Here is a 26576-nt window from a genome sequence, read left to right as displayed (position 1 = left end):
GTAAATACATGGTTGGAGCTAAAAAAAGAATCCCCAATATTGAAGGCAGTATCCTCATGTAAATCTTTGTACTTTTACCACTGATGTGTCCTGCCGTATTTCAACAAGACCTGCTTGTAGCACCAATACTATGTGACTCAGCGACACAGAATAATGCTGCGTCATCATTAACATTTCTATGGGCTTGTTCCTTACAAACACCTCGGAATTGTGCCTCATGTAATTAAGTACTTCTCCATGCTGCATGCTCCTATGCACCACCTCCGTACTACGTGCACCATGCACCCTAATAAAAATTTCCATCTGGATTACATCATCTCCAAGTCCTCATTCTTAGCAATTCTGCCATAGTTGATTTGAAAAGGTCTAGAAATTGCATTTTCTTGCCTATGACATCAGACTGGAGGTGGATTTGACAGTTGCATGTTGAATTGTAACTCAAAGAAGTATCTGATGGTGTTAGTTTAAAATATCCCCTTTTGCCTTTCATTGATGAGACCTTGCCTGTAGTTTGTGGTGCCGATAGCATGCCTGATGGAGTTGATGCTTGATCTGTATGGCAAGTGTAGAATATTTGATCACTGTGTTTCAGCGACAACAGTCTTGTGTTGAGTTGTAGAAGGTGCTCTGAAGAGTTAAGCATAAAACCTAAGCTATTGTTCGAATGGACTACTGCAGGAGTACTCCACTGCTATAGGCCTATCTTTCAGATAAACCTATCTGCTCTCTCAAAAAAGATTTGAAGCAGATATACAGTATGTGATCAGAAGTGTGGGGTTTGATCCTAGTGTTGCGTCCAACATTTATCCCTCAGTGAACATTACCAATATTTTGTGACTACAGCCTGGTAGACTTAAAAACACAATAAAAACAAACCGCTCCAAAGGGGACCATTCAGCCCATAAAGAGCTGCCCTGCGTAATCCATCATTCCAGTGCCCAGGTCCATAACCCTGCTGTTCTCAACTTTTCAAGTGATTTTGTTCAGAAATATAACACGGTAACAGGCCCTTCCAGTGCAACAAACCCATGCCACCCAGTTACACCCATGTGACCAATTAACCTACTAAACTGTACATCTTTGGAAAGTGGGAGGAAATCCATGTGGTCATGGAGAGACTATGCAAACTCCTTACAGGAACGTGGTAGGAAACCCATGCAGTCATGGGGAGAATGTATAAACTCCTTACAGATAGCATTTGGTTAACCACACTAACTCATTCATCAATTAACATTAGCTCTGGTTTATGACTTTTCTGCCAATGAAGAAATGTTTTTCCTATTTACTCTGTGAGGGACTTTCATGATTTTATAGTGGAATCTCTCCTCATCTTCCTCTGTTTCAAAGTAAAGAACCCAGCCAATTCAACCTTTATTCAGAGTCCTAGCAATATCCCCATTAACCAATTCTTTGATTGATCTAACTCCTTCTCTCCATTTTTCTAGCATCAATGTGCCTATCTAAGAATTTCATAAATGCCCCTAATGTAGCTGTCTCTACCTTGAGAGGGCCTTCCACACACCCTGAACTCTCAACGTAAATAACTTACCTCTTATACCTCCCACCCCCATATTACCCTATAATTACCTTAAAATTATGTCCCCTCACATAAGCCATTTCTGATCTGGGAAAATAGTCTCTGGCCATCACTTGATCTATGCCTCTTATCATCTTGACTCTATCAAGTCACCTCCCATCCTCCTTCACTTCAAAGAGAAATGCTCAACCTATCCTCATAAGTCATGCTCTCTAATCCAGGCAGCATCCTAGTAAATCTCCTCTGCTCTACTGTAAAGCTTCCACGTTCTTCCTATAATGAGGCAACCAGAACTGATAGTTTGATAAACCAAGTGTGGTCTAACCAGGATTTCATAGAGCTACTGCATTGCCTCGTGGCTCTTGAACTCTATACCCTGACTAAAGAAGGCCAATAGACCATATGCCTTCTTAACCACCCTATCAACTTGCACAGCAACTTTGAGGGATCTGTGGATATAGACTTCATGATCCCTCTGATGTGTACACAAGTTGCTGAAATGAGTTAGTGTTAAGTTCCTAAAATGTTGAGTGTGGACCTCCCAGCTCCTGTACCTCCTTCCCAATGATAGTAATGAGAAGAAGATATGTCCCAGGTGGTGAGGATCCTTAATTATGGATGATGGAAGTGAGGATGTGATTGACATTTGTGCCCAAGCCTGTGACCATGCTTCAGGGACAGCCAGTAGCTTTCATCATTCTGAAATGTATCTTTTGCTGTTTCCAGGCTTTGTGAGTTTTGACAATCCTACCAGTGCTCAGGCTGCTATTCAGGCTATGAACGGCTTTCAGATTGGAATGAAGAGGCTAAAAGTACAACTGAAACGACCAAAAGACGCTAACCGACCATATTGACCTTCACACGCTCCTAACCAGGTAGACATCCCACCATTGAGAGAGCATGGAACAGGTTGCTGTTAACATGTAGTAATGCAGGGCTGCAGGCAAAAAAGAGTTACTCACTCCAGCCTTCCAGTAATGTGAATGTCAGACTAAGCACTTAAAAGAAAATAAGAGAGATAATTAAAATTGCCTCATTTTTAGAACAGTAGTTTGGGATTAAGCCAAAATGAACAAAACTGTACTCTTTTCTATGTGAAGGGCACAGTGAATTCTTATCAATATTTCATTACATTTTAATTAATCAGGAGCAGAGAATGGGGATGATGCTGTTTGAGAGAGCTTTATGGCTGATGATGTTCTCTTTAGAAGATCACTTGAGGTTTCTTTGGTATAGTCCCTCCAGCATTTCTCTTTGTCTTATGGTGTTTCCCTCTTTAGGCAGTAACTGGTTAAAAAGGGTTTTGCTGTCTGGAGGGTGTTTAATGCATCATAGCTCCTGTTCTTCCCTCGTTCCAGTAATAACTAAGTAGTAATTTCTGTGCCCCAGGTCACTTGTAGTCCTGGCCCATTAGACAGTCCACACCCATTCTTCAGTCCACATTAATGTAGGAAACTGTGTCAAATTATGTCGACAGTTTTCCAAATTTTCACAGAGCAATCTCCTTCCACAGCACTTAAAAACATTCTCTCTTCACGATGCATAACATTTTAAAATTATTTCTGCGTGCATTATCTTAGAAATGTTCTGAGATATAACTAGTGCACTGTGCACGAGGTAGAGCAGCGGATTTGCACCGGGATGCAGAAGTCTGTATGCCTGGATATCTGCGTGCACAGGCCTGTGTCCATGTGTGCCAGTAACTGAGTACTTGTGTACATGTGTGAGTGTGTGGGAGGAAGAGCAGGCTGGGGGAATTACTGGCGGTTATTCAGCAGAAGTGATCAGAAGGTACAGAGCTTCCATCTAGCAGTGATTATTCAAAGGCCCCCAACTGGAATAAAATCATACTGTGTGGCATTAAGTGTGAACGTATTAGCACAGGTATATTAAAATCTACGGGTAGGTTATCTAAACCCTATTGTTGCTTTCTGCTGCCTCTGGGGTGTGTCTGGGGTATTGAGTTTGTGTCAGTGAGGATTAGGAATGAGGCTATAGGAAGACTGAGGGAGCCCAGGTAGAATTTTAAAATGATGTTCTCTTTTCTAATCGTTATATACAACTATGCTTTGATATCTTTTAAGCTTCAATACCAAACTTTGTAAATGTGGCCTCAAGGAAGGTGGGTGAGTTACCTCTGAGGAACTACAGTGCCTTTGCTGAGAAGAGGTGTGAAGTACTTCTCAAAAGGATCATGTAGAGAATGCTATTATAAACATAGGCAGTGGTAATTTCTACAAAGGCTATTTCTGCAGCTGTTAATATAGACATCAGGCTCTGGAGGTTACTATATCTGCTTTTTTTAATGGTTCTATGATCACACAACACCTGGGAAGTCATAGAGTAATACAGCATGGAAACAAGCCCTTTGGTCCAACTCATCCATGCTGACCAAGGTACCCATGTAAGATAGTTCCATATGCCAGTATTTGGCCCATATCACCCTAAACCTCTCCTATCCATATACGTGTCCAAGTGTATTTTAAATGTTGTTATTATGTACCTGCTTCAGTTACTTTCTCTAGCAACTCGTTTCATATATAAACCATCCTCTGTGTGAAGAATTGGCTGCTCAGTTCACTTTAAATTTTTCCCTACTTACTTTCTTGGACATATGGACTTTCTGTCCTTGTCATAACTGGATATGAATTATAATAATTGTTACAACTCTGAATAATGATTATTGGAAATGACACAGGACAGCTTTATTGGAAAGATTCATAAGTCTCAACTACCTGCTAGTGGAAGACAGTGCATAATTACATTCTGAAGTTCATGTCTGTACCAATGGTGCAGAAGCACAGAGTACAATAGAGTCCAACTACCAGCACCACCCCCTTCTACTCTCAGACTTGCCATTGATTTCAAGGTCATTCTGTAACCTCCAGAGCTAAGGGGCAAAAGGCACTTCACATCTGACCCCAAATGCCATGGGGTCATGGGGACCCCAAATTGAATGGGGTCACGAATTTCCATTGGAGAGGTAGAACTGGCCGTGTTCCTTTGTTTATATTTCTATTTATCTTTGTGTTTTAATCAGTTATTTGTAGATTAATGCACTTCTAATACACATATTATGTTTTGTAAGTCTTAAAATCAATCTTAACTGCCTTTTAATTATCAAACACGTAGAAGGGTGATGTGATGTATTGGGTTTGCTGACCGCGAAGTTCTAAACTCAAATGAAGATCTTAACCCTGTTGATATAGATAACTATTAGTACCCTCACTAAAGGGAGGTTATACTGTAGCAAAATGCACTTCTCTGTTTATTCTCCATGGTGAGTTTTGCTGCCAATATTTGAGTGGTGGTTCCCCAATGCCTACCAAGGAGGTGGCTAACAATGTAGTTTGTACACAGTTTTTTTAATGATACACATTTAAATTTAGATACAATTCTTTTACAATTACAATTTAGACACATTTAAAACTTACAGAGGCTTTCAGGTTTATAAAAGATTTACAAATTACAAATAATTTCTTATATGCAAAGGATTTACAAAACACGTACAATTCCTATAAGCTAAAAAGACATACCAATGAGTTGCAAATGAACAACTTGTTGATTGCAGAAACTGAAGACAGATGAATGAATTCTAGTCACTCCATCTTTCTGTAATTCTTCTTGATCTCTTTGATCATTCCTAACAAGACTGATTGCTTTCTTACATTTATATTGTCTTTTTTTTTCCTACTTGGGTAATTTCACACACTATGTAATATTTTTTTCCAGATACCTTTTCACATGGACAGATATCCCTAACATCCACAATTAATTCTGTAACAGGTCATACAAGTTTTCCAACTACTTATAGATCAACTATTTGATGTGTTAAGCAATAGTATCAATCTAGTCTGCAAACTTCCTTGAAATAAATAACTTAGCCAGTATTGTTTAGTTTGATACAAGCCCAATTAATATTACACCATTGTCTTACACTGCAATGAGACCCATGCTCTGGGCCAGCAGTCTATGATCTATGGGCAGTGCTGTTTGCTTGCAAAGCTGTCCTTTTAACTTCAGACTGATTATTGCTTGCCATTTACATTAGGAACTGAAGACTGGCTCTCATTTATGATAAGAAGCTGAACAAAGAATATTGCACAGGTTTAACTTATTCAAAGTCAAGTCTTTTATCTTTAGAAGCTCACAGCTTTTGTGTTAGAAAGATGACCTTCACAAAGGTACCCTCCTCCTCGGGGTGAACAGTGAATTTCCATCATAGTAAAAGGACTTTGGTGTCATCAGCTGCCAATAACCATCAGGACACGGCTAGGGGCAGTGCTTCAGGATGCATCCCGGTTGCCTGGTTGCCAGGCATGGCAAACTGTAATCATGGAGCAGACCTGCAATAGAGACTCAAAGTTACTGTGGGTCATGCAGTTGTCAATCTAAAATGAGGCAGAGTGATGGATCAGGTCAAGTCTGATCTGGTCCCTTATTGATTCACTGGCAACTTTATCTCTGAGACTAAGAATGCTGAAGGTTTACAAGAAAATGCATCACTCCAGGTTCCCTCTACATGTACTCAGGAGAGCCAACATACTACAACAAGACAGTTCTCACAAAAGGATTCTTCAAGACTGAAGATTAATAACATTAGAAATATCAAAGCCCAGCTTCAATGTAGTTATAAAATATTGGAGAAACCACTTTGGTAGTTTCCTAATAAGGTGCACCCTCTGTAAAATATGAATACATATTTTAATATAAATATTATTTATTTGGTATAATAAACCAATGTAGTTTTATATTGTGACAATAATAAGCTAATTCCAATCCTAGTTCCAAAATGGGGTTGTGAACCAAGTTCCCACATGCCCTATTATGGAAACACCAATGCTCTTGAATGGAAAATCCCACAAAAAGTAGTGGATATGGCCCAGTTCATCACAGGTTAACTCCCCCCCCCCCACCCCCCCAACCACCACCATCACATGGCACATTTACACATAGCACTGTTGCAGGAAAGCAGAATCCATCATCAGGGAACTCCACCATCCAGACCATGCTCTCGCCTCACTGCTGCCAGCAGAAGGAAGATAAAGGAGCCTCAGAAACCACATCACCACTTTCAGGAGCAATTATTACCCCTCAGTCATCAGATTCATGAACCTGAAGGGATAACTTCACTTGTCCCATCACTGAACTGTTCCCACAACCTATGGACTCCCCTTCAAGGACTCTTCATCTCATGTTCTCAATATTTATTTATTTATTCTTCTCCTTCTTCTCCTTCGTATTATTATATTATCTTTTTTATTTTCACAGTTTGTAGTCATTTGCAAATTGGTTGGTTGTCCATATTGTGGGGTGCAGTCTTTCATTGATTCTACTGTGTTTCTTGGATTCACTGTGTAGGCCCTCAAGTAAATAAATCTCAGAGTTGTATATGGTGACATATATGTACTTTGATAATAAATTTACTTTGGGTTTTGAAGAGGCATGCAGCCTCATAGCAGATAGCAAATCCCAGACACTATTCTCCCAAACACTCACTCATATGTATGGGCCATTTGGGTGTTTGTAAACTGGGGAGGACAGATATAGATGATGAAAGGCTGACACCCTCTAGTTGCCACATACTACCCATTAATTCTGTGTGTTTTCTACTGGTTAATCAATATTCAGTTCACACACATACGTCAGCCTCAATGCCAAATGCTTACATTTTACACACTACTCCTTTATTGGGAAGCCCTTCTCTTAATGGAGTTAATACCTGACAGAACAGGTCTCTCCATGTCCCTAGTCAAAGAGAAACAACTTGTAGAGTGTGCAGTATAACGAACAGGACTTACAAACAGTCCTGATGAAGGGTCTCAACCCAAAATGACTACTGTTTATTTCACACCATAAATTCTACCTGACCTGCTGAGTTCCTCCAGCATTTTGAGTGCTGTTCAAGATTTCCAGCACCCACCCTTGAAACAGGTGTGTAACTCAGACTGCCGAAGCAAAAGGTTGAAGATACTCATAAACACTTAAGCCAGTTGATTAGCACAGGTCTTCAATACTCAACTAGGTACGGGCTAGCTGATGTCTGTGGATTCACCCTCCTGAAGGATGCTCTCATTTTGGCCTCAGAGACTGAAACTGCACAGTTATTGGGGGCAGTGGGAGTTCTTGAAGGTGCCTCCATGTTATTTTGGTCAAAACCAGCATAAAAGGGGCATTGTGGTCATCTGGGAGCAAAATCTTGTTGTCGCATATATTGCTTGGTTTTACTTTGTAGTAATTGATATCATTCAGGCCCTGATGCAGCTGCCAAGAATCCTTCTGTGATTCACCACTAGTCCAGAATGGCCACGTTGCACATGAGATACCTTTCCAGAGGTCATACCTGGACCTCTTGTACATCCTTGGTTTGCCATTCCTGCACTCCACTGACCTGGCCATCATTTGATTGTGGGCCTCTTGGCACATGCAGGGCTTCTGCTTGGGGATGATTCTGAATAATTTTGTGAGGATGCACTTGTCTTCAAGGGTCTTTTTAAGTCTGGTGACCACACTAAACTGGTTGGGATTATCAACTGTGACACAAATACAGAGAGTCTTGAAGGTGATTTCAACAGACTGAGCAAGATAGCCAAAAGGTGACAGATGCAGTAAAACATGGCTCTAAGTTCAAAGTTCAAAGTAAATTTATTATCTATGTACATATACTGTATGGCAACGTATACTACCTTGTGATTCATTTTCTTGTGGGCATTCACAATAAATAAAAATAAACCCAATAGAATCAGTGAAAAACTGTAGACAACAAGGACTGACAAACAACCAATATGCAAAAGACAAACTGCAAATACAAAAAAAGAAAAAAACAAAATAATAATAATAAAAACTAAGCAATAAATATCGAGAACATGAGTTGTGGAGTCCTTAAAAGTGAGTCCACAGGTTGTGGGAACATTTCAGTGCTGATGTGAGTGACGTGGAGTGAAGATATCCCCTCTGCTTCAAGATCCTGATGGTTGAGGGGAAATAACTGTTCCTGAACCTGGTGGTGTGGGGTCCGAGGCTCCTGTACCTCCTTTCTGATGGCAGCAGCTTAAAGAGAGCAGGCCTGGATGGTGGGGGTTCCTTGATGATGGGTGTTGCCTTCCTGCAACAGCGCTCCATGTAGACGTGTTCAGTGTTGGGTAGTGTGAAGTTACACTTTTCAGCAGTCTAAGTGTAATGACAGCATATTACTGAAAAGGTGTGAGTTTGGGATGGGTTCATGTGGAAAGTAACCGGGGTTTCTCATGCATCGGTTGCAGAAAACAAACGTAAAGTTGCAGCAAGAAGTAAAGACAAGTCGTTGAGTAGAATGTCAAAGGTGTTGCACTGCAGTTATACAAGGTGAGCCTAGTCATGGTGGATTGTGCACGCTTATGATCTCCTTACCTAAGAAAGGTTTACCTGTTTCTGATACAGCAAAGGTTCACCAGGCTGATGGTTGTGAAGGTGGATCTGCGGTATGAAAAAAGATCAGGTCGACGTGGTTTGTATATTCTGTAGTATAAAGTGAGATTGGGTTGACTTGGCCTGTATATTTTGTAGAATAAATAGAGATTGAGTTGACTTGGCCTGTATATTCATGAAAGAATAAGAGTAAATTTCATTGAAATTACAGAATTCTGGCTGATCTAGACAGATTGGAGGTGGAGAGGATGTTTTCCCCAGCTGGGGTGTCTAGATAGAACCAAGGTCACAGTATCAGATAACAGTGCAAATGCTTTAGGATTTAAATCAGGAGGAAGTTCTTGATTCAGTTGGTGGTAATCCTGTGGATCTTGCTACCACAAATGGACATGAAGGCCAAATTGCTGAATATGCTTAAGAAGGAGATACAGTTATTACTGGAGACACTGATGACTCTCTACCCAAATGTTTCCCTTAGTGACTGCAGAGACTGGAATCTGGAGCGAACAATCGGCTGGAGAAACTCAGTAGGCCAAGCAGAATGTATGGGAAGAAAGGACTTGTCAATGTTTCAGGTCATAACCCTATTTCAGAATGAGTGGAGAGAGATAGTATTGAAACAACTGGTTATCTTCCCCTTCGTTTTTAGTAGTGATGCAGGGTGTTGACCCAAAATATCAATAATTACTTTGCTCCCACAGATGCTGGTTGACCCGCTGAGATCCAGCAGCAGACTGCTTGCTTATAATGTTTCCCTGGCTTCCTGTCAACACACAAAGACCCCATTTCTCATACTCCCAATAAAACCACTGTAGTCCCATTTCTCATGCCCCAGGAACCTCACTGCAGCCCAATTTCTCATATTCCCAGTAAACTCACCACAGCCACACATCACAATGCTGTTTCCTGTGTTCGCTGGTATGTCACAATCCCACTTCACGTGCTTCCAGTGAACTCACTGTGACCCCTTGCTTACTGCTCTCTCTTTAAGGTCAAAGTAAATTTATGATCAAATTTAATATATGTCACCATATACAACCCTGAGATTCATTTTCTTGCAATCGTTTGCAGGAAAATAAAGAGATACAATAGAATTTGTGAAAAAAACTATACATAAATAAAGACTGACAAATACCCAGTGTGCAAAAGAAGACAAATTATATATTTTACGGATAGCATAAGTTGTTGAGTCCTTGCAAGTGAATCTTTAGGTTGTGGAATCAGTTTGGAATTCTAGTTAGTGCAGTTATCCATGCTGGTTCATGAGTCTGATAGTGGTAGGGTAATAACTGTTCCTGAACCTGGTGGTGTGGGATCAGAGATCGCTGTACCTCCTACCTGATGCTGGTAGTGAGGAGACAGCATGGCCAGGGCGGTGGGAATCCTTGATGATGGATGCTGCTTTCTTGTGGCAGCGCTCCTTGTAGGCTCAACAGTGGGGAGAGTTTTACCTCTGATTGTCTGGGCTGTATCCACCACTCTCTGAAGTCTTTTCTGCTCCTGGATACTGGTGTTTCCATATCAGGTTGTGATGCAACCAGTCAGGATACCTTTCACTGTGCAACTCTAGAAGTTTGTCAAAGTTTTAGATGACATGCCAAATCTATCCACACTTCTAAGAAAGGAGAGGTGGTGTTGTGCCTTCTTTGTGATGGCATTCACTGTGACCCTGTTTCCTGGGCTCCTTTTGAACTCACAAGGTTCATTGGAAAATTTATTATACTGCTGTATAAAATATTTTTAAAAGTGAATTAAGAGCATTGGAATAACATCCAATGTTCCTGAAAATCTAATAGTCTGGCACAATCAAAGTTCTGTGGGATTTTCTGGTGGACAAAATCCTGGACTCAAAAGGCATTAAGGCGTGGGGAGAAAGTGTAAAAATAGTATTGAGATAGATAAACACCCTTGATCTCATTCAATTTTGGAGCATGGTCTACCACTAAGAAACACCCTTCAGGAAATTAACTCTATTCCTGATGATTCTCTGATGCAATCACCCCTTCGTCTTTCCCTATAAGGACCTGTGTGCTCTAAGCTCACATCGCAAGGCAAGGGGAGAGTTAAGCGGAACTGACACTACTCAAGCTTTCCCCCTCCCTGAGGTAACGGCACTTTTTAACTCACAGCAGCGTGTGGGTATTCTCCACGTAGTGTACAGGTTTTCCCACAAGGTGGTGCCAACACCAGCATTTCTTGTTAAAACTAAAAGCATGCACTTTAATGTGACAACCTGACAGATTTCTTAGAGTTTGTGGCAACTGAGACGAAGCAGGATATGACAATACATTTGACACAGGGAACAATGTTTGTCTTTAGCAACAAGTTTTTTCGTGTAACATTTGATATGTTTGCTCATTAAAAACCATTTCAAAGATACACTTGATTTCTGATTTTTGCATAACCTTGTGCTCTTCTTTTGATTATCTTTGAGCATTACTGAATAATCGCTCTGAGTGTTTTATGTGCTTCTAGGTGTCCCTTCACTGACAGTTTCAGGCAGTAGGCTATAGACCTGTACTGGAAATCCTGGGATATTGTCACTACTGATGCTCAGGACTACTTCATAAAAGCTCTATTAAAGTCAGCTACTACACTAAATACTGTTCATATTCTTTGTCATATCAAATATTGCTTAACTTTCACCTCATCTCCTGATTTCCTATATCGGCAACACCACAATTTTATGGTTTTCATTTTTATTTTCAAATCTCCCTCTCTCTCCCACTCTTTATATCACTCTCCATCTTTCTTTCTCTCCCTGTTCCTTGTTCTCTCTCTCTCTCTGTCTTTCTGTCACTGTTCCTCTCTATCTCCTTATCTCTGTATGTTTGTCTGTCTCTCTAGGATTCAGGCCAGTTCATTTTCTTCTTTTCTTCTATCACTTTCTCTTTTGGCAACCTTCTTTCCCTCTCTCCCTTTTTTTCCTCTGTTTTTCTGTCTGTCTATCAATACTCAGTCTCTCCACAATTGTCTACCACTCTTTCTTCTCTTTGGCTTCACTTTACTCAGTGTCTCTATACATGCTCTTCTCTCTCTCTCTCTCTCTCTCTCTCTCTCTCACCTTCTCCGCTGTCTTCTGGGATTCTCTACAACTCTCTGGGATTATGAATTCTGGTCTGTTAATCATTCCTCACTATACCTTCACTACCATGGCTCTGGAATTTCTTCTCTTGATCTCACCACCTTCCAGTCACTTCATAAACATTAGCCCCACCTGGTTATCTACTGTGACTCTGTATCATAATATAAAGAACAAATGCTGAAAACACTTAGCAGGTCAGGTAGGATCAGTGCTACAGAGTTAACATTGCAGATTGACAATCCCTCATAAGATAGGTATTTCTAGCATTTCCTGGTTTTTATTTCAGAGCTTCAGCATCTGCATTTCTTTAATTTTAATATCATAACATACTTGTTTAACACTTTAAGAGTGCTTTATAACAGCAGGTTATATCATAGTAATATTACTTTAATATTGCTAGAAATGTTAAAATTAATAATTAAAGTTAACGATCAATTAAACTATTCTTATATTATTATTGCAAATAGGTCTGTTTTACCAGTCAGGCTTCTTTTTTCCGTGTGTCAGATATATTGTTGATACAAGAGTGATATCGAGCATTAAGCATAAGTATTACTAGAGGACATTTGGGTTTTAAATTTTTTTCTCTAGAGAAAAATATCCTGGAGGTTTAACAGAGGTGATACTATTCAATTCCACAAGAGGGAGCAATTGCTCCAATGAAATGGTATTTAACAATGCAGAAATTGGCATGTTGAGAGATTAATGAGTTTTAAAAGGGACCATTTCATCCATAATAAAATGAAATTTATTGAAATAAATCCTTAGACTTAGTTGAGACAGAAAGCTGATTTTCTTTGACTGATAAAATAATTCATACTTCTTCCGGCCTTCCATAATTAATATTCTCATTCGTGCATTTGTGAAATGTGAAATCAGATATCACAGTGCTAATTTATTAAAAACCTTTTTAATCTGTATAAATATCTTTACAGGAATGGCTGGGCAGGGGGAATGCATAATTGCTTTTTCTTAAGAAAAACTCAATGAGTGTACTAGTGTCAGGTCTGCTCTGGACTTGGTCATAGCAGATGCCTCAAAAAGGCTGCATCCATTTTTAAGGAACCCCGTGACCCAGGACATGCCCTCTTCTCTTTGCTACCCTCAAGGAGATGGTATAGGAGTCTGAAGACACACACTCATTATTTTAGGAACAGCTTCTCCCTTCTGCCATCAGAGTTCAGAAAGGGCAATAAATCCATGTACATTTTTCACTATTTTTTTTTACAATTTTTGCTGTTATTTACTATTTTGCTCCCTTTTTGCACTATTTATTTAAATTTTATACATATATATTTTTCTTATCATAATGTATAGTTTTTTCATGTATTGCGCTGTACAGCTGCCACAAAATAGCAAATTTCATGATTTTTGATTGTGATTTTTATACTGATCTGATTAGTTCTCTGTGGGGTGCTACTGTGCCCTAGTAGCCCATCACTCAGAGTCAAGTCTTTCAAAGGGAGGTGATTGCTGTGTACCCCAAAACTTGGTCACATTTAAGGTGATCACATTTCTCTCAGAGAAACAGTGAGAAGGGAAATGGAATGTGAAAATCTCTGTAAAATTTGCTCCTGGAACTAGACCTTACTTGGTCCTTTTCCCACAAGAAACTACACTAAATGTTATATTTACCCCATGGCATATAGGAGGCACAATGTGGGCTCTGCACTGCTCTAACTTGCCCAAGCCACAACAGTACCATCACAGGTAAAGCCCTCCCCACCAGTGAGCATAGGGAGTACTGTCACAGGAAAGTAGCATTTATTGTCAAGAAACCCCACCATCCAGGTCATGTTCTCTTCTCACTGCTGCCATCAGCCAGGAGGCTGAGGAGCCTCAGAACCCACCCCACCAGGTCCAGGAAGAGTTATTGCCAGCAGGCTCTTGAACCAGTGTAGATAACTTCACTCACCCCAATACTAAACTGATTCCACAACCTATGGACTCACTTCCTACAATATTATTTGTTCTCAATATTATTTATTACTTAATGTTTTAACCTGTTACTGTTACTTTGTTTTTCAATTTGTATTTCCACAATTTGTTGACTTTTGCTCTTCCATTGTTTGTCCATCTTTGTGTGTAGCTTTTCAGTGATGCTTTGTTCGGCTCTGAATGCCCACAAGAAAATAAATCTCAGGGTAGTATATGGGGATATATATGTACTTTGATAATAAACTTAATTTGAACCTGCACAATTGAGTGACAAAGAATAAGGCCATTCAGCCCACTGTGTCCATACCAGCCCTTGGGGAGCATACCCTCTAGACCCTTATATCCTTAAGATGTACGTTGATCTCATACAGGCCCATCAGCTTAAAAAGCACGTCAAAGGTAAAATCTGAGATAATTTATTATCATTAGCTTAGTAAGTTACACACAAATGCATTGAAAAACTTACCTGCAGCAACATCATAGGCACATTACATCAGATATACAACATTCATAGAAAAAATATAAATTAAACATATATATATAGAAATTTTTACAAGATAGAACACAATTAGAACAAAAGAAACAAACAAAAAGTCCATGGCAGAGCAAAGTGGTCATTGCATTGCTCTATTAATCACAAGCATGAGAAAATTTGTAGATGCTGGAAATCCAAAGCAGCACACACAAAATGATAGAGGGGCTTATCAGGCCAGGCAGCATCTATGGAAAAGAGTAAAGAGTCGACATTTCTGTTGTGTCTGTGCACAACTACATATCGATTAAATAAAAGCACACATGTGGGAGATGGCTTTAACTGGAGAATTCACACTGCAGAGAGAGAGAGAGAGAGAGAGAGAGAACAATGTGCATCAACAGATCAGTACGTAGTGCTAAGGGTGGGGGGGAGTCATTGCTCTAAAAGAAAGATCCATACATTACATCTCTCTCTTCAGATTAATGCAACATGAAACTGTATACAGTATGTACAGCATTCAATTTTGCTTTCATAAATCCATATTCCAAATAAACACAGCAGTCCGTAACTCTCCTCACAGATCTGAAGGTTCAGTCTTTTAGGTGGTGCTCTGTTTCTTTCAGGATAGCGCCTCTGGACCTGTGGATTGGCATCAGGTTTGGTAGGTGTCTTATTTAAGACAATGTTCTCGGTTTCCGGTGTCATGTTACTGTCAGTGACATCATCACTGGAAGTTAAGTCCAGTGACTGTAATGTGTCCGTCTTGTTGGATGCAGTTGACTCGGGTGTGTTCTTCAGTTGAGCGTCCAGTATCTGGTCCACATGACGTCTCCATGTCTGATCTCCAACACCCGCCGTGTACATCAGTGGTCCAGTTTTTGTAGCTGTCCTACCAGGTGTCCACTTGTCTTCTCGGTAATCACACACTACGCATTAGGACTTCCTGTCCAGCCTCGAAGCTCCTTGCTGCTTCACTTGACAACTGGCTGAACTGTTTATCCTGCACTTCCCTCCGTAGATCTGATTTCAGGAGGTCTATACAAGGTCTCAGAGTCCTAGCCATGAAAAGCATTGCAGGTGTTTGATTTGTCATCACAAGAACAGAGTTCCAATTCAGTAAACGGAAGTTGTCCACCTTGAGCTGTAGAGAAGTATCCTCCTTGGCCATCACTTTAGTGGACTTACATAAACCTTTCAGCTAACTCATTTGTTGCTGGGTGGTGAGGAGATGATTTGAAATGCCTGATGCCATTTTTCTTCGTGAACAGTTTGAATTTTTCTGACGTGTATTGTGGTCCGTTGTCACTCACCATTTGTTCTGGTAGGCCGTTTCTGACGAAGATAGTCCTCAGAGCAGAGACAGCCTTTGCTGAGGTGGTTGACTTCATTGGCATAATCTCTAGCCACTTTGAACGAGCAACCACATCAATCAGAAACATGGAGTCCATGAATGGTCCAGCAAAGTCACTATGTACTCTTTGCCATGGTGAGGATGGCCATCCCACGGGTGTAATGGTGTCTGTGGGGGTGAGTTTTGAACGTTTTGGCATCCCAAACTGCTTTTGGCCAAGTCTTGTTTATCTATTCCCTTCTCAAGCAACTTCTCATTAGCATTAAGCAGCTCTGGTTAATGTTACCAATTGGGCTGCTGTTGCCTGTTGATGTCACACTGAGAGTTTTGATTGAGTGCCAGTCTAGTTGAATTCTTCTCAATTATTCATGTCCAAAAAAGTCTGACCCTCCACTTTTCAATACATAAAGCTTTGTTGTGTTTTAGCCTCAGTATGTCCCATTTAGTTTCAGTTGCCTATGGGAGACATCTTTTCACCTGTGTAAGACTTTAGCATCGCCGAGGTCTTCTCTAATGGTATCTTAAGATGTCAGCCTCTGGATTTATGGACAAAGCTGACCCTGTATCCAGTTTTATTTTCAGTTTTACACCGGACACATCTACTGTGATCCAGATGATTTTGTGATCTGCTTCAGTTATACTATGGCAGTTCTAGGCATGACAGTTCACCTTTGTCAGATGCTATGTTGCCTGATTCTGTTTTCTATTCGGTAACTTTATGCATTTGCTTAGTTCTGTGTTTGAGATTTTTGCACTTGGTTGTGCTTTTTGTCTGCCTTGCACACTCTCTCTATGTGACCCTGTCTGTGACACTTTCTGCAGACTTTTTCTTTGAATCAACAGTCATTTGCATCATGGGAGTCTTTGCCACATCAATAGCATTTTTGGCGTTTTATGCCATTCAGGGACATTTTGTGCATTTCACATTCTAACCTCCTTTTCTGTAGTACTGCTGCATCCTTTGCTGCAGTCTCTAATGATATTGCAATGGTCAATGTCCATTCTAAGGTTAAGTCTCTTTCTGCCAGTAGCCTCATTTAAGTGCTTTCGCTATGCATGCCACATGCAAGCCTGTCCCTTGATGCATCAGAAAGTCCATCTCTAACGTCACAGTACTGGGAAAGTTTGTGCAGTTCTGCTGTGTATTCAGAAAAGCTTTTATCCTTTGACTGGTTCCTTTTGTTAAATCTGAATATCTCAGCTATTACCAGCAGTTTAGGGCTCAAGGGATCTTGTAAAATTGTAACAATTTCATTGAACGTTTTGCTTGTTAGCTTTGCAGGGGTTACTAAGTTGCTTAAGAGACTGTGTGTTCTTCGGCACATTAAGTTAAAAAGTATAGGGGCTTTCTTTTGCTTCTCCACTTTGTTCACCTTACAATAGAGTTCTCCCCTCTCAATATACAACTCCTAGCCTTTAATAGTGCTATCAAATTCATCAACTTTACCGAATGAAGACATTGCCACGTTATTTTCACTTTAAATTCCATGCTCCTTGCACTGTTCCTCGTGATATCCCTTGTTAGCGTCCATGGAGGCTTTCTCATGCTGTTTGGCTTGCGCTGTTTTGTCCCGTAACTGTCAGTGCAGTTCATGATTTTTTTTGTCTTTCAGGTTCATACTTGTCACCGATTTGTTGTGAGTGTGCACAGCTAAAAATCAATTAAATAAAAGCACGCACTGGGGAGTTGTCTTTAACTGGTGTATTCACATTGCAGTGATAGAAGGAGAGAGAGAGAGAGAGAGAACAATGCACATGTGCAGAGAACACTTCAATACGTAGTGCTAAATGGGGGTCGGGAGTCATTACTCTAAAAGAAATAGATACATATATTACAGTTTTGGGCCAAGACCCCTCTTCAGGCCTGAAGAAGGGTCTCACCCTGAAACTTTGAATGTTCACTCTTTTCCATAGATGCTGCCTGGCCAGCTGAGTTCCTCCAGCATTTTTTGTGTGTGTGTGTTTTGCTATATTGATATCGTGATTAGGGTTGTGCAGGATGGTTCAAGAATCAAACGGATGAAGGGAAGTAGCTGTTCTTGAACCTGGGTGGTGTGGGACTGAAGGCTTTTGTACTTCTTGCCTAGTACTAGCTGTGAAGAAATGGCACAGCCCAGGTGGTGGGGATATAATGAAGACTTTTAGATAGGCACATGAATATCCTGAGAATGAAAGGATACGGATAGTATGCAAGGACTTTAGTTAAGTCACCGCAGCACCATGAGCTAAAGGGTAGTTCCTATGCTGTACTGCACTATGTTCTGGGGAGGGGAGGTCCATGAGAGTACTGGAACAAAGTGAAGACAGATCTCTGAAGTGACTTACATTTAACATCTGCATGAAAATGAATGAAGCAGCCATTCTGCACACTGTGATCCAAAATGAAGAGAAGGGGATTGACTTGTTTCTTCTTTTGGTGTGAGGGAGGAGAGCTGGGAAGGGGTGACATTGGGCTGGCAATCAGGAGGAGCTGCTGTTACTTCTTTCTCGAGGCTTAGGTGTTCTAGAATTTGTTCCAAATCTCAGAATTCCCTCCCTAGGATTCTTCACCACGAGGAGTGCAGTAGTTCCAGAAGGTGGTTCAGGGGAAACTGGGGTCAACCAGAGTAGACTAACAGGGATTTGTTAACACTTCACCCTCTCGCAGTGTGAGATCTAGTGAGCTATGTAGATAACCAGGCCTTGAAGCAAAAGCTTTTAGTTTCCCCTTTAACTGAGCTGCCAACAAAACCAAGGTAGGAAATTTTGGCAGGTGATCAAAGTCAGAGTCTAGTTTATTATCCTATGATTAAGTATATGTTTACATAGGAACAATGAAAAGCTTCAGCATCACAGGAGCATCACATCGGAGACACAACATTCACAAGTAAAACATAAATTTAAAAATATACATAATGTTACAAGAAAGGATACAGTTAGAACAAAAGAACTGAACTCCATTGTAGTACAAAGTGGACAAAATGGTCACGGTGCCTCTAGACTGAGGGAGAGATTAAAGTTGAGCATGTTGGTTCAACAACCAAATGTTTGAAGGGTGTAACTGGTGATTGGAACTTTAGGCTTCAGTGCCTCCTGCAGAATGGTGGCTGTGAGAAGACAGTATGCCCAACTAGTGAGGTTTTCTGATGATAAATGTTGCCTTGGAGGGACAGCACCTCCTGTAGATACTTCTGATGGTGGGGAGGGATGTGCATGTGATCTATAAGTCTGAGTTCACTACTCTCTGCAGCTTCTTACGTTCCTCTACATTCAAACTGCCCTATCTGACCTTGATGCTACCAGTTGGGATACAGTCAACAGTACCTCTGTAGATGTACAAAGTTCCCACAAATGTTTTGACATTTGTTGGTTGGCTGACAGGAAAAACCTAACAGGCGTAATTTCCTTTAATCCATTGCCTGGAGAAATCATGAATTCCACCTACAGGATCAGACACATCCATTAAAGACAGAATTCTTAACATCCACCACCCCCATCTACCTGGCCAACATCTTATGCTCAGGATTTGGAAAAGGAGCCTTGAGCTTGTGACCATGTAACTCAGAGACAACAGTGCAACCTGCTGCACTTCAAAAGCACCGGTTATATATCAACCGGAGGAAGGTTACTTAATCAGGAGGAATGCATGGACTACCTAAAGGTTTCTTTCATGTGGAGTCCAATCCATTCTGATCCAAATCTTACGTTTGTTCATGTCATTCACTGTGTCCTTTCTCCTTTCATATCTGTAACTGGTTTGACATTTTGCTGCCCTATCTATATCATTCCATGAAGGCCAACATCTGCCTTAACATACTTACAGCAGAGGGGAGATTGGTGGATTTCGTTTAGTTAATTGGTTAACAACAAACAAAATTATACAGCCGAAGTTCTGACATTCACAAACCATATTATTGGTATTGGTTTATTATTGTCACATGTATCGCGATGCCGAGATGCTTTTGCTTTGTGTGTCATCCAGACAGATAATAATTACTGTACACAATTACATCAAAGCAGTAAAAGGCAAACATAATGCGGAATATGGTGCTGCAGTTACAGAGAAACTGCAGTGCAAGGGGTAAGACGAGGTAGATTGGGAGACCAAGTGTTCGATGGCCACACCATTTATAATAAGTTCTCATAGTGATGGAACTAAAATGAAGCTTCATGAACCGGCTTTAAACTGGCACATACATCATTGTTGAGAAGCAGTGAACAAAATTTCCTTATATTTTGGAGCTGATTCTTAATATCTCATTGTAGAGCAATGGGGTGTGTGAGAATCAATAAGGATGAAACATTGAAACACATTAATGCCAGCCATTCATCATAGGCCAAGACTCCTGCTGCTTGACTCCCTTCAGCCCCCGTGAGTTTCTTTAGGCTAGATACTGCTAGTCCTTAGACATGCCCTGAGAGAGAATGCATTGTAAAAATTGCACTACTATTGCCGGTCCCTGGCATGTAATGCGCTAACTCTGTACAGCAGAACTGTTCAAAAGTTAATTTATTAGCAAAGCATGTATCCCTATACAATCTGAAATTTGTCATACTCTTTGCATGTATGTTTGTAAATGCTGTTCATACTTGAACCTCAGATTCTTCCATTCTAAATGATTTGGGCCACATTTAATTGTGTAACCAGGCTCTTAAGGTATGATTAGGTCCCACCATACAGCCTAGGATTCAGTGCTGGTGTAAGGGCGAAAGACAAGTCTAGAATCCAGTCCTGGCTTAAACTCTGCAAGCAGACAATGGCTTGTGAACTAAGATATGACCCTGGTCTAAAATCAAGGTCCAGACCCTGGTCTGGAAACCCATCATTTTAAGCTCTACAGTGCTTTACCCAGAAGTGCACATTAACATTACTTTTGCTTTTTAGGATAAATTTCAACACTTCAGTAACCGAATGACCCATCAAATCCATGTATCAGTTCAAATCCACATCAAAACAGTTCCATTCTAAATAAATTCTTACTTTCTTAGCATTCAGATCTCATTCCTTCCTAACTGTTATAGACTTTGTTTCAGAGAATACTTAATATCTTTTACAATTTTTTTAACCCTCTTCACTTTCTAAATTGAACCCCCCTTTTTGTTTCTTTACCGGTCTGTATAAGCAAATGTCTTTATTTATCCAGATAATTTATTGAAGATTATATTTCCCTGTTTTAGTTTTCTCTGTTTTGAGGCCCTCGACACCTTCCCTCCCTTCTTCTTCTGATGACCCTTCTGCTGGGGTTTTGCATTTAAAAAATGTTAAAACCTCATGTTAACAATCGATTGTTCTAAAAATAACCTTTAACCCATGTCTATGTTTCTCTCCCATTCACTCACATTAGTTTAAATTGAAGATTTTGAGACAATGCAGCCAACTTAACATAAGGCAGTAGAGTAGCAGGGTGCACTTCCAAATATTATTCCCAGATGCATGGAGAAATTTATTACAGGGAGTTATATATCAAGTTTTTGTAAACAAAAGTTTAAAGATCAGGTCAATAAATTGAAAATATATTTATCTTATGACATTTACCCAACCAGCTCTCAGTTCTACTATTTAACATACAGAAAACACACACAAACATTTCATACAGTTAAGCACAAATATTGTCACATACATATTCAACATAGACATTCATACACGTTTCACACACTAACTCACTTCATACATGTGTACACATATTTTATTTTACACGTACACACATTTTAATCTTACTTGTGCTCAAACACACTCATGTACACACAGAAACACACTAGAATGCACTTATGCACACACACATACACTCACACCAACATAGTCACCTAGGAAACCAAATACAAATTTCTACATGCTTTGAAAGTGACTAGAATTAATTCATCTATCCTTTGCAAGGAACAGAATTAGAAGTGACTTTTGAGAAAGTCTGATTATTCCAAGCCAGCCCTGCAATGTGGAAACTGCTAGTTATTTATTATTTGTAAATTGTGTACTAGTTGAGTCATTAAAAGTGAGGGTGGCAAATTAATGGTGTTGGAAAAAGGACCCATTATCAGAAGTAAGATTGGAGTTGGCCTCATGACTCCTGGGGACACTCTGATGTCCAACAATCAGAATTGATCTACTTCATCCACCCTTCTGCCTGAACTCCATAGCCCAAGATTCTCCAGGTGTCTAAAATGATCTTTCTTACTCTTTGCTATGTTAGACGAACCACAACTCCTAGTGGTGGGAACTTCCGTAGACACACTGAGCTGTGGTTGCCCAGCACCAGAGACCCAGGTTCAATCCTGAGCTTGGGTCCTGTCCATGCAGAGTCTGCATGCGTTCCCCACGGGTTCCCCACGAGTTCCCTAGTTTTTTATCCATGTCCTGTAGTCTCCTCCCTCAACGCAAAGATGTGTGGGTTTGTAGGCTAAGTGGCCACTGTAAATTGCTCCTAGTATATGCGAGTGGTAAAATCTGGGACTGTTGAAATAAATAAGACTAATGTAGCATTGATAGGCGTTTAATGGTTGGTGCAGATTCAGTTGGTCTAATGGCATGTTTTTTTGTGCTGTATCTCTCAATAAGTGTATCCAAAATGTTGTAATAAAACATCTTTTCCCCTCCTCAGTCCAAGATAACTACCCATTATCCTGAAATGGTTCCCCAGAATCTCTGGACAATTTAAGAGAAACTACCTCTCAGTTCTCTCCGAATTTTATATGTTTCAACAAAAATGCTTCTCAGCCTGTAATCTCTGAATATGATAGGGTGCATGTTTTGGCTTTCCTCAAAGGTCAACCTTTTTATTCTGGAATCAAACCACTCTGAGTCCATTCAGCCCACAATGCCTACTCTTTGAAAGAATCCTCACAATTTATTCCTCCCCCTCCAACCCTAAACCTAGCTCTTTCATATCTGCCTTGTAAATACATTCCTTTTGAAATGTATATCCGGTCCATTTAAAGAAAGACATGAGAGACTTTCATTATATTATTGGGACAGGGTTGTGGCTCCATAGCCACAGGATACGAGGAATGAGATGAGGAGATAAATTTATACTCAGATCATTGTGGAATTCCTATCCACTGACGAATGTGAATCATTGAACATAATCAGCTTCTGCTGCCCTTTGAAACAACAAATTCTACTTATCTCCACAATGTTTTGACTCCCGATTATCATTAATTGTGTCTTCCAGTTACTGGTCTCTCAGACAGTCCGTTCTGCCGCCTCTCCCACCTTTCCCATTCATTCAAACATAGTGTGTCCAAAACGCTTGTTATTTGGACTTTGGCTTTGAACTAAGTCAGCCGAGTGATCTCTGTGTGTAGCCCGCCTGTTGCATTGCTGGCAAGGTTCCAGTAAACCCCTTCCTCACTCTCACCAATGTAGCGACATTCACCCTGAAGTGTGGGGCTCAAAATTCTTCACAATTCTCCAAGAGGGGCCTTGTTATAAAGACCTTGAAAATGGAGAAACAGTGACGGGTGGAGGGAGAATTGCCATGACAACCCAGCATCGAGGTGAAGCTGTGATATAGTCCTTCTAGCCAAGGGTTCAAACCCAGGGTATAATAATGCTCTCTGAATAGGGTATTCTGTTCTGTTGTGTAAGTTATGTTGTTATACCCTGTTAACTGTCTTTTTTCTTTTTGTTTGTCAAAACAATTGTGTGCAAAAGAGGTAAAATACTTTGTACGAACAAATAGTCAGACAGGAGAGAGTGAAGAAAAAAAGATTACAGGATTGTTCTACATCTCCAAACATTTTTTTTTCTCTTACAACTAACCCCAGTCAAGCCAGGCAGGGCCCAATCATAACTCCAGATGACTACAAGTCAATCTCAAACTCTGTGACGTTACCTAGCGACTCTAGCGTCATGGGGGAGACATTTCCCAACCAGTAAGTTGACCGTTTTGCAGTGAAGGTGTCATTTGATGAGGTCATGTGGCGAACTGTCGCTGCGTTGCATGACGTGAGGTCACGTATTTTTTTTGCGGTTGTGAAGTGCGTTATTAGTATTGCCCATGGTAACCGTTAGTGGTTGTTGTAAGTAAACTTGGAGTGCTAGTTGGTCAACCTTGACCAGATTGTGACCTTTGACCTTTGCTGTTGTAGTGTGAGTTATGTGTTGTGGTGCGTTATTAAATGTGTAAAAATCTTACTGAGAAAAATAGATATAGAGATGGCTTTATTCCTGCAATTTCCTTGCTATTTTACCACTGGTCATTAATATCTATGTCAGCGGTCAATGCCTTTTTCAATATCTGTACTTTAATGATTATCTATCACTATAATGAAGAAATTCAGGGACCTTTTTCATTTGCGCCTGTTATTGTACATTAATGAAAAACTAGTTTGGAAGGAAAGGTGATACAAAATTGCCTTAATCTTTTTCAAAGTCATGACACAGCCTTATTAGTTTCAGAGTTTCTCGGTTAAGTGGGTGAAATTCAAGAGGGGGTTGCAGTGGGAGAAGAAGGTTTAGGCAACAAGGATCATAACGGGTGGGGTGTGTGGCAGTAGCCTGAATGTAACTAGGTCACATGATCTTATGGAATAGGAACTGAGGAAGTCATTTGGCCCCTTCAAAGTGCTGAAGTATCATAGCTGTTCTGATGTCAATTCAATCTTTCTCTCCTGTCCCCACAATCCTACCACCTCTGTGACTCTGTACCTACAACTCTCTGAAGCGGAGAATTCCAAAGATGAGGTAGACCTCTGCTTCACAAGACTGCTTCTTCGTCCTAGGTCTATGCTCCTGTTCAAGTTCAACTTCAAGTTCGAGTCTATTGCCATTTGATTGGGCAAAAATATAACCACCCTTTGCAATCACCACCCCGCCCCACTCTTCAGAGAGAGACAACAGTGGGTCCATTGATGGCTATGCATTGGTAGAAAGTAAGAAAGCTAGTGATCCATGCATGGAAGTTTGAACCCCACAATGGGAACGGGGGAGTTTAAATTTATTGAACTGAAAAAAACATTATGATGTTACCAAATATCTGCTAAAACCTTGCCTAGTTCACTAATATTCCATTGGGAAAGAATCCTGCAATCCTTTCTCAGTCTGCCCTCAAGTCTGTCACTCCAAGCACATGGAAAAGTGTCCGACTCTCAATAGAACTGGCATAATGAGCAACCCAACGGTTAGGACAGGAAATTCAGTTGTTATGGCAACAAATCCCACATATTTTTATAAACAAAACAGCATTACCCTTTAACTATGTACAATATGAAAAGGTTTGATTTGTACTCTGTTCCCATGAATTGGTGAGTCTAGAAACTTGCACTAACCACCACGTCCCCCACCCCTCAGCCCCAGTGAAAGGTCAGAATCAAGATCATGTTTATTAACACTGATGTGTTTATTAAAACTTGTTGTTTTGCAGCAGCAGTACAGTCTAGTTTGCCAACACAACTCTACTGATATAACAGACTCAGTACCGCAAATGATAAGGCAATTTTGTACAACCTAATTGATTAGCCACATGTAAAAAACTCCATGGAAATGAAAAGGGTCCTACAATGGATATTGCTGATGCTCTGAGGTTGTCAGTTGTGATTGTGTTCCATTTCTGGTATCAGCCAAAGCTGCTGTGTTTGCATTCTATGGAAACTAAAATGAGCATGATTGTTCCTTCTATCCCAGCATGCACCAGTGCCAGCATTTGAACCACTTAATTTTTTCTTTTCTTTTGAAAATCTTTCTGGTGAAAACTCCTAGTTGTACCTGTAACCTCAGATCCAGTGAATCTTTCAGCCGTGGTGAGTTAATGGGTTGTTCAACTCTACGTCATTCAGTGGCACAGCTATCATAGGTTACTGTGTGGACACAGTGAGAACATAGAACAGTACAGTACAGTAACAGGCCCTCCAGCCCTCCCTGTTGTCTCAAATTAATGACACTAGTAATTGAATGCCTCCTAAACTTGTCCCTTCTGTCTACCCATCTATATCCCTCCATTTATGTGCCTAAGAATCTCTTAGATACCTTTATCATATTTGCTTCAACTACTCCCCTGGCATCCATTCCAATACCCACCACTCTCTGTGTATAAATCTTGCCCCTTATATCTCCTTTGAACTTGCCCCCTCTCACCTTAAATTCATGCCCTGCAGTATTAGACATGGATAAAAGATACCAGCTGCCTACTTGATCTATATCCCTCATAATCGATTAAACCTCTATCAGGTCTTCCCTCTGCCTCTGCTGCTCCCGGAGAAACAAACCAAGTTTGTTCAGCCTCTCCTTACAATGCATGCCCTCTAACCCTGACCGCACCTTGGTAAACCTCTTCTGCGCTCGCTCCAAATGAGGAAACCAAATCAGAATGCACTATTCTAAGAAGCAACCTAACCACAGTTTTATAAAGATGCAATGTAACTTCCCAATTCTTGAACTCAGTGCCTCGACTAGTCCTAATTAGTCTAAGTAGGAACTTCATATGCATTCTTTGCTGCCCTATCAACGTGCAGCCACTTTCAAGGAGGTATGGACTTGGACGCCAAAAAACCCATGAACAATGTCTTCAACAATAATCATTTGGTCATTTTTACATTGCCGTTTTGGGAACTTTTTGCCCACAAGATGCCTGCCAGATTTCTCCTGCAAATGGACTTCAATGGCTGCAGAACACTCTTGAACATCCTGAAATTAAAGCTTTGATATAACTGAACTTTCGAGATCATTCTGAACACCATTACAAGCTCATGTTAACTCACTTGTTGGTTCTGTTCATTCAAATTAGTTGCATTTTTATCAAACACTTTTGCCCGTCCTCTAATCTATGATGAATGATTTCCTGCAGCAGACTCTAGGATTTTAATAGGTTCA

At 40.4% G+C, this 26576-nt stretch overlaps 1 protein-coding gene across 7 annotated transcripts in view; it reads left to right on the top strand.

Moving 5' to 3' along the window:
- Window positions 1–26576, top strand: part of celf6 (CUGBP Elav-like family member 6) — a 928129-nt gene that overhangs the window by 816356 nt on the left and 85197 nt on the right. For 5 of the 7 annotated variants that reach the window (XM_073025067.1, XM_073025066.1, XM_073025068.1 and 2 more), the window contains exon 12: window positions 2264–2412. The exons of the other annotated variants lie outside the window; for them this stretch is intronic. In XM_073025067.1, coding sequence (XP_072881168.1) covers window positions 2264–2391 — 128 coding nt within the window. In that variant the 3' untranslated portion in view covers window positions 2392–2412. The remainder of the gene's footprint in view (window positions 1–2263; window positions 2413–26576) is intronic. 7 annotated transcript variants of the gene reach the window in all.

The sequence above is a fragment of the Hemitrygon akajei genome, chromosome 21, assembly GCF_048418815.1.
Source record: "Hemitrygon akajei chromosome 21, sHemAka1.3, whole genome shotgun sequence".
Classification (NCBI taxonomy): domain Eukaryota; kingdom Metazoa; phylum Chordata; class Chondrichthyes; order Myliobatiformes; family Dasyatidae; genus Hemitrygon; species Hemitrygon akajei.
This window is presented reverse-complemented; position numbering and strand designations above follow the sequence as displayed.